The sequence below is a fragment of the Lithobates pipiens genome, unplaced genomic scaffold, assembly GCF_037356315.1.
Source record: "Lithobates pipiens isolate NorthernLeopardFrog02 unplaced genomic scaffold, aLitPip1_a1.2 Scaffold_8, whole genome shotgun sequence".
NCBI lineage: Eukaryota > Metazoa > Chordata > Amphibia > Anura > Ranidae > Lithobates > Lithobates pipiens.
Genome location: NW_027507903.1, coordinates 462,437,693 through 462,446,629, shown reverse-complemented (window position 1 = coordinate 462,446,629; position 8,937 = coordinate 462,437,693). Strand labels below are relative to the sequence as shown.

The window sequence follows — 8,937 nt, the reverse complement described above, 5'->3', positions numbered from 1 at the left end:
TAGATCGGCTGGGGTGCAAATATCGTGGGCTCCCTGGACAGGTAAGTATCCTTATATTAAAGGTCAGCAGCTACAGTAGTTGTAGCTGCTGACTCTTAATTTTTTAAGTCATAGAATGCATTAAGGTGAAAAACCTTAAGGCAGGGTTCACACTGAAGAATGGGCTGAATTCTGACCTGAAATAGACCAAAAGATGCACAGGGCTCCTCTGCAATTCACCTCGGAGTGGCCCCGATCCTCTTCTTGGGTCCCTAAGCGGCGCTCCTGGCTCCTCCGCTCGAAGAAGCGCTCCCCCTCAGGACACCCGTGCCCTGCTGCTGCGTCCATTGACACAGACAGCAGGACTCAGCCCCACGTCATTGGATTTGATTGACAGCAGCGAGAGCCAATGGCTGCGCTGCTATCAATCATTCCAATCAGGACCTAAGGTGAAAAACTGCGAGGGTTTACAACCCCTTAAGTTTTAGACTGCAATCTTCCATGATGCTCATACCATATTACCATTCTCAGTGGCTTAGCTGCCATTAAAATTCAGGCATGAAATTGTTATATCAGTTGATGGATGAATCTTTTATTCAAGGTGAACATAAAGCTTGAGAGTCGCCCTTTGCACTTCAGTCTTACAGCTAGAAAGAAAATCTATAAAATACAACACACTTGAAGATTAACAATGATGTAAACACTCTTGTTTTTTTTTAGCTGTAGCATAAAGATTCTACATTTTATAGTATATACCAATTTATTGCCAAAATACAAGCGCTGATACGTGTAAAATCAAGCATCCTCTTTACAAATCAAAGACTTTCATTTCCCAAAACAGCAATTTCTATCTTACATCAAAGTTAACCAGTGAACAATATCCAGTACATGCAGATAATGGTACCTAAAATTTTGCATGCGCAGTAGCGGTGGGCGTCACCCATCACCCCGATGGGTGACGTCACTCACTGTGCGGACGGCGTGCACATTGCCCATGGTTAAGACGCTGGACTCGTGAGCACATTCCCTGTGGTTGAGACGCTGGAGTTGGGAGCACTTTCCCCTTGGACGTTCCTCGTGGTTGAGATGCAGTTGGGACTTTGGAGACGGGAGCATACAGGGCTGCATTGGAGAGTGGGCACCATCCTTCCTGGCTACTATTACTACTATTTGTCAGTGAGCATTGCCACTTTCCTCTTAAACTGACAGTCCAACTAGTACTATAAACAAATACTATAAATACAAAACATTGATTGCATGCTATTTAGAAAGAGATATTCAGTTGTATGTACCATAGTATTTAGTTAGTTCTACTACTACTAAACTAACGAGCCAGGCAATGCATGTTTGAACTGTTATTTAGAAAGAAAGAGATAGCATTGCAGTATGTTATAATACACTGACAAGCCCATGAATTTTTTAAACATGACAAGACCTAACAGCTCCTCTGGTGCCTCCCCCCATTTCTGGGACATTGGAAAATATTCTTGAGCAGGGGTCTCAAACTGGTGGCCCTCCAGCTATTGTGGAAATACAAATCCCATCATGCCTCCAATGGTCAGCCTTGCAATGCCTCATGGGACTTGTAGTTTTGCAACAGCTGTAGGGCCGCCAATTTGGGACCCCTGTTCTAGAGCTAGTGGGTGGAGGTTAGGAGGAACGGTCTTCAATATTTATGGAGCCTCATCCAATCCCCAGGAGCTCTGCTGGAAGGGGGTTGTGCCCACTCCAGAAATAGACATGGGTCATTCCAGCAGGGCAGTTGGGTGGAAGATGGATATACAGTGCTGAGGAGGCTGTTGGTGGCCCTGAGGGGTGCCTCCTAGTCTAGTCGGGGGGGGGGGGATGGGCGTCCTGCATAGGGGCTCAGGTGCTGGAAGGATCTTGCCACACCCTTCCTAGAAGCAAGGCAGTAAGAGAGGACAGTGTTAGTAGATCAGCACTGCAGGGGACTTACAAGGGGGGAGACTGCCACATGTAGCCAGTTCTCCCTGAAGACAGCGTTGTGCTTATATCTTTATCCTTCCCCGGGAGATCTCTTGAGAGTCAGCCAGGTAGGCTGGTGAAGAGTTGGACTGGAGAACTGGTGTGGAGAAGTTAGCCTAGAAGGCTAGTGAAAGAGGCAGATGCAGTTATGTAAGTTGGTAGTGCCTGAAAGGTGGTGCTGGGATCAGTAGCCACAGGAGGAGATATGCAAGCTGTTTAACTGACATCTGCTACACAGCAAGACGCTTTGAGTCAATGTCTGTAAGGGGCCATTGTTAGATCTGACTGAGAGCATGTCAGATCAACTAACAGTGATTCAGCTGGGACCGGCAAGCAAGTATGTGCAGGAGGAGTGTAAAGGAGGATGTCCTTGAAGTTGTTGCTAAAGTTTTGCTGAAGTCAAGTGGGCATCCCATAATCTCCTATCCCTATCCAAGTTATTAATCACTAATAAATAACAAAAACAAAGTCACAGACTGTTCTCTGACTCTGAATTTGGCACCTTTCAGGGGGGAGGGGGGTGCAGTTACCTGGATAATCCAGGATTATCCAGGTAACTGCACCCACTTCTGGGATAGCTGTCTGCGGATAGGGGCGTAGATTACGCCCCTTTCCGCAACTGCCCGCCCCTTTGCGCAAGTGCCCCGCTGCCTGCTGGGAAACACACAGTTCCCAGAGGCAGCAGGGACCGTCCGGATTGCACGGCGCGGCTCGCGCAGTAGGGAACCGGGAAATGAAGCCGAAAGGCTCCATTTCCTGATTCCCATACCCAAGATGGCGGCGGCAGGACCCGACAGACGACCTAGCGATCGGCTTCGGGTGCCGACATCGCGGGCGCGCTGGACAGGTAAGTGTCACTATTTTAAAAGTCAGCAGCTGCAGTATTTGTAGCTGCTGGCTTTTAAAAAAAAAAAAAAACGCGGAGTCCCGGTGGACTCCCGCTTTAATCTGCGACTCCTTAGGGGATGTGCTAAACTTAGGTAAAGTTCATCTGAACCTACTAGTCATCTAACACCACCCTCAGTGAGTGCTGGTGTCCAGGGGTGTCTCCGCTGCTCCTCCACAGATAAAGGAGTCACCCTAAGACAGAAAGTGAGTTCCAGGCTGGATCGCCTGGTAAAAATAAAGGAATGAGGGAAGTGCTGACAATGCTGAGGTAGGCAGGAACGTGAATGATGGCAAAACATATTTACCTATTGTGGAAGCAACCATCAACGCAAGTTGAATAGGACAGGCTGTATGGGCTTGTCTTCACTTGGTACAGAACAAGGTGGAAAGCATTGTCAGCCCTCCACTGGAAATGTAACACACAAATGAAAACTGACATCAACAGGTAACTGCACAGGGAGATGAATAGAGGTAACACAGGGCCATGGTATCTAAGATTATTAGAGGTAATCATCTTTTATTTGTTGTTGGCTGGAGAAACACTGAGGACAGAATTGCTTGGAAGCTTAAAGTGGTTGTAAGCCCTTTGATATACACAGTGAAGTGACAAGCATCAGATGATACACAGAAACAAATCCTCCTACATAAGTTGTACCTGCTTATATGCAGCCATCTCTTCTCTACAACCATTTAAAGTCCAGAAATTATACAGCGTGTCTGCGCTTTCAGAAAACAGGGGGCAGGGAGCTGAAGTTACACTCAGAAGATCTCATTGAGGAGAGCTGATTGATGGGAAGGGACACAGATGTGCTCAAAGCTGTTCTCATTCATACAAAATGGGAGAGGGAACTACTGTTTGCAATGAATGATGGGACAGATAGAGATCATCACCTCATGTCTGTCACTTCCAGTGCAGAATATTTAGTGACACTGCTAGAAGGAAATTCAATGATCAGACTCCGGCTATTGATAACCAATGTATGTGATTTAGAGTTGCTGTTCCCACCACCAAAGTCTACTGAGAGAGTGACTGGTAAGAAAAGATGTCACACATTGACATTCCAATCATAGTCTGATCCAGGAGAACCCTGCAGACTCATATATTATCTACTGAAATACATAGGCCTACAGGACCATCAGGTCAGGAATATCAGGGCCAAGAGACACAATTGACCTCTGCCCAGGGGAGCACCCAGCACAGATAACCATGGGGCACAACCCAATGTGTGTACATGGAAAAAAAAAAAAAAGCATGGAAGGCTTTAGGGCCAGATACACCCAAGTAGGGCCAAAACTAATTTTTATTCAAAAAATATTTTTTTTATACATCTTTCACATTCACATTTAACATACACAATTTATTTATACAGTAAAACTACTACACTATGGTTCATTTTTCCCTATCTGTCTAAATAATATCCTATTTTTATTTATCCACAATTTCATTCTATACTTAAAAAGAGAGAGAGAATTGAGTGAAAATAGTACCGTAATTCCCAGTTGACTCTACATTGATGACCTGGGAGGGGGAGGGGGTTATAGCATTGCCTATGGAAAATGTAGGGTACCAAAATGTAATTGTTTCACAAGAGCATGCAACTTTTGGGTTTGAAATGTTGGGTATTTATTTATATCTTTCTAAAGAGTGGGTAATTTTTTACTGAAAATTAGCCCTTGATAAACTATTATATAATGCTAACATTGTGTGATATAAAAAATTGGAACTACCACAATTTTATTCTCCAAGATCTCTGCTCTCACAAAATAGATGTTGTTTGGAGGTTCTATGTAATCCTCAGGCCTAAAATGTTTTTTTTTTTAAAACCTGTGCAAAAAAGGGCCCAGGCAGTGAAAGGGTTAAAAGCTATCTCAGTGTATTGTTCAATGATGTACTCATGCTGATGTGTATTCCACCAATCCTGACACATGGAGCCATATCCTATCTCCAGGCCACAGGGTCATCATTTCCTGTCCAGGGGATCGGCTGTATCTGCCTGATCATTATTTGCCCAGGGACCAGTCTCCCCACACTGACTGTAAGGTGAAGAGAAGAGGAGCGTTCCACCAACCGCAGAGAGCGATGTGACAATATTACTGCTTCAAACACCTGGAAAAAACTGGAGCGTGCACATCACCACACCAACCCGGCTAAATCATCACAGCAGCCGGCCGCTGCCCTCATCCACCATGACGGTCTGTCTGGGTTCACCTCAGAGAGACTCCATACAATGTGACAGAAGAAACATGTTTGTGAAGAATAAAGTTTGAATTGTTTTGTATGATGCAAGGGGAGGGTCAAAGTCCCTGCCAGGGTTTATTTTATATCTGTGTGCCACTGGGGAGATTACACTTCCTGTCCTAGAGATGAAACCAGACATGAGAGGAAATCTCCTTATAGACAGATCCCTCATATGATGAGATGAACACAGATGTCTACAGAGCCCACATGAGGTGTTTGGCCCTTCCTCCCCCAGTGGTTTTCCTTAAAACGGTTTCCATCTACTTAACAGAAATAAAATGATGAAAAATAATAATCTTCCCACACTGCAAGTTCTCTACAGGAACTCAAAAATATTAAAAAATGTTTTATTTCAGTCACAATAGTGAATGCAGCTCATTGTGGACAGAGGGCACCATGGTGAATCTGTCCGTCACTCCCATCTGTAGATGTTCACCTTCTTTTTTGTCAGGGTGGCCAGCAGGTTGGTCTGGTTCACCGTCATAGGGCAGATGTTCAACACCGGTTCGTCAGCTGGTAGTTTCTGAATAAGGCTGCCACTCTTGGCGTGCCAGAGCTGGAATGAAGAAGAGACAAATGCCGGGATTGGTAGGCATTTCGTTTTTTTATGAATCTGGGGCTTATACAATGACAATAGCAGCTTCATATCACATGGAGAACCATTGGTACAGATCACCTTTCCCCACTTGTAAAATTAACTACCTTATCAAATCCCAGCTCACAGTTCATTGGTCAATCAGAGCCCACAGTCTGTTTAATCCAACTTTACAGCATTGACCTCTGGTGCCTACCCTATGGCCCTCACACCACAACAGTCAGTGTGTTCGCTGCCAAAGGTCCTACTCACACTTGAGCATCACATCACCTGAACAGTATAAAAAGAAGTGCTTAAATCCAAAGCAAAAGAAGCAACAGCATTGCAAACAAATGCCATCCACCAAACCCTGCTCCTTTAACATGGAGGGGCTTAATTTCTGACCTTCATGATTAAGCTTCCCTGGGTGAATACACTGGAGGAGGAGCAGGGTCTACTGAATGGTGTTATTTGTAATGCATGGTTCCCTATATGAGTGTATTGAAAAAGAAAATAAGGATTTGGCAGTGGTGCTTCTGGGACGAGGATGGGTCCCCCTGTAGTCTTGGCACCTGCAGGAGGTGGAATTTAAAGTTCACCCTAAGTGGTACCTCTTCCTTTTGCATACAGGAAGAGAAGGGTTCCTGACTATGGCTCTGCATCGTGTGACTTCATGAAAACCTTGAACACCTGTGCGTTTTCTCTAATAAAGTGGTGGAGAAAGTGCTCACTATTGCACTGTATGTGAACTACAAGAACAGCTACAGGTATTCCAATGAGAAGGCACAAATGTGGGGGCGTTGATCTATAAAGTGAGGTAATGGCAGTAATCTCTAGCAGTTATGGCTCATTTACACTTGCTTTGACTTTAACATGCTTTTTAGATGTGTTTCTGATGCTTCTGCGATGCATTGGTGTTGCTTCAATGATGCTTCGGTGGTGCCTTTCTGAAACTTAGCAGATGCCCTGTGTGTGTGTGTGGATACCTGCAGTTTCTCCAAAACAAAGCAAAGTTAAAGCTGAATAAAAGTCTCTCAAAAGCTTTATGTGCTTCAAGCGAGCTTAGTCAAAGACTTTTATAGAGGCTTTGAAGACACCTTGAATACGCTTTGAAGCACCAAGAGACATGGGGTATAGTTTTTGAGGCGAAGCAAAGCAAACGCAAAGAATAAACAGGATTGTAAGCTAACCATTTTAAATTTGTGGCGGGAGGTTTGACTCAGAGAGCTTTAAAAAAACGTGTTCAAAGCCATGTTTTAAAGCAAGTGTAAACTAACCCTTAGTGTTACACCAATACTGGTATCAATACCAATATTAAACATTTGAATGAGTACTTGTACTTGTAAAAAATGTTCCGATACTAAAACCGATAACTTGTGGGTTGGTTTGCAGTGCGGCTTCAAAGCCTGGTCCGGTGTGATTTTGTTCAGCAGTTCAGGTGCGATTACAATGCTAATTGTACTGTATGAGATTAGAAACTGCACTTGAACCGGACTGAAATCGCACAGGACTCTTTTTCAAATCTCACTGCGACCGGATTGCACATATGTGAACAGGCTCTAAAAAAACTCACTGAAATGCACATGGAAAACTAATGTGAAACTGATGTCTCTGCAAGTGAAACCTGTGTGGTTTTCCTATCAGTTTTCATGCATGTATATATGGGGTGAACAAGCCCTAAAAAAAAAAAAAACTAAAAAAAAAAAAAAACGTTCACAACGTAACTGGCGAGTACTTGAGAAAAATAATCTGTACTTTTACATGGCCTTAAAAAATAGGATTTTTTCTACAGCTTACCTGTAAAATCCTTTTCTTGGAGTACATCACGGGACACAAGGCTGCCATAATAACTAACTGGGTTATACGCCACCTATAGGTGAATGGACACTGGCACACCAAAAAAATAAAGACAGGAAGTCCTCCCCTATATAACCCCTTCTACACTGGAAGTACCTCAGTTTTGTAGCAAGCAGTAGACTTCACAGATAAGAGGGGAGAGATCGCTGTGTCCCGTGATGTACTCCAAGAAAAGGATTTTACAGGTAAGCTGTAGAAAAAATCCTATTTTCTTTATCGTACATCACGGGACACAGAGCAGCCATAACAACTAACTGAAATGTTGCCAAGCAGTGTTTTTTGTGGAGAGGGAACCCATTATGACCAAAGAAAACATTAACAGAACAACATGATCTATATTGCTGCCTGCAGTACACTGCCTCCAAATTCAATATCCTTCTGTGATCTAACATTCACTTGATAAAATCTAGTGAATGTATGCACCAAAGATCAGGTAGAGCCTTGTAAATCTGAGTCATAGATGCTTGATGATGAACTGCCCATGAAGCCCTCATTCTTCTGGTAGAGTGTGTCCTTACTTGGAAAGGCAAACCTATCCCCTTTAATCCATACGCCTGAACAATCACCTTGCGTATACATAGAAAAATAGTTGACTTAGATGCAGCCTGTCACCTCTTGGGACCTTCTGGTAATATAAACAAGACATCAGTCTTCCGCATCTGAGCTGACATTTTTAGATTCTGATATCCCATACCACGTCAAGAGAATGAAATAATCTTTCCTCTGCAGACTGTGGATTTGGAAAAAAGGAAGGTAGAATAATATCCTGATTCAGATGAAAACTGGACACTACCTTGGGTAAAAAATTCTGGTTTTGGTCGCAAAACCACCCGATCCTGGTGTAAGATCAGATAAAGTTCTTTACAGGACAGAGCTGCCAACTCCAATACCCTCCTGGCTGATGTCACTGCCACCAAGAAAACTAACATTCTTGTTAGGAGGACCAGAGGAATCTGCCGGATAGGCTCAAAAAGCTGCCTCTGTAAAACTCCCAGGACTAAATTTAAATCCCAAGGACACAGAGGTGGCCTGACTGGTGGAAGCACCCAAATCATCCCCTGTATGAAAGTTCATACTAAGGAGTGAGAAGCAATAGGCCTCTGAAAAAAGATTGCTAAGGCTGAAATTTGACAGGTAATCGTGCTTAAGGCCAGATTCATATCTATCCCTTTTTGCAGAAAAAATAACTCCCCTAATGACATATCTTCGGGGGTGCCAGCTCCTGGCCTCACACCAGGCCATATAGGAACTCCAGACCCTATAGCAGATATTTCTAGAAACTGGCTTTCTAGCATTCAACAAGGTAGACAATACTGAGCCAGAAATACCTTGGTACTTTAAGAGTCTGGTTTCAACAGCCAAACCGTTAAACTTAGAGACTGTAAAGCAGGGTGGAATATTGGACCCTGTGAAA

At 43.8% G+C, this 8,937-nt stretch overlaps 1 protein-coding gene across 5 annotated transcripts in view; it reads right to left on the bottom strand.

Annotated features, from left to right (window-relative positions):
• Nucleotides 1-5,425: 5,425 nt before the first annotated feature.
• LOC143960178 (E3 ubiquitin-protein ligase rfwd3.S-like) overlaps nt 5,426-8,937 on the bottom strand; it is a 64,497-nt gene continuing 60,985 nt past the window's right edge. For all 5 annotated transcript variants that reach the window (XM_077468500.1, XM_077468499.1, XM_077468501.1 and 2 more), the window contains one exon: nt 5,426-5,648. In XM_077468500.1, coding sequence (XP_077324626.1) covers nt 5,505-5,648 — 144 coding nt within the window. In that variant the 3' untranslated portion in view covers nt 5,426-5,504. The remainder of the gene's footprint in view (nt 5,649-8,937) is intronic.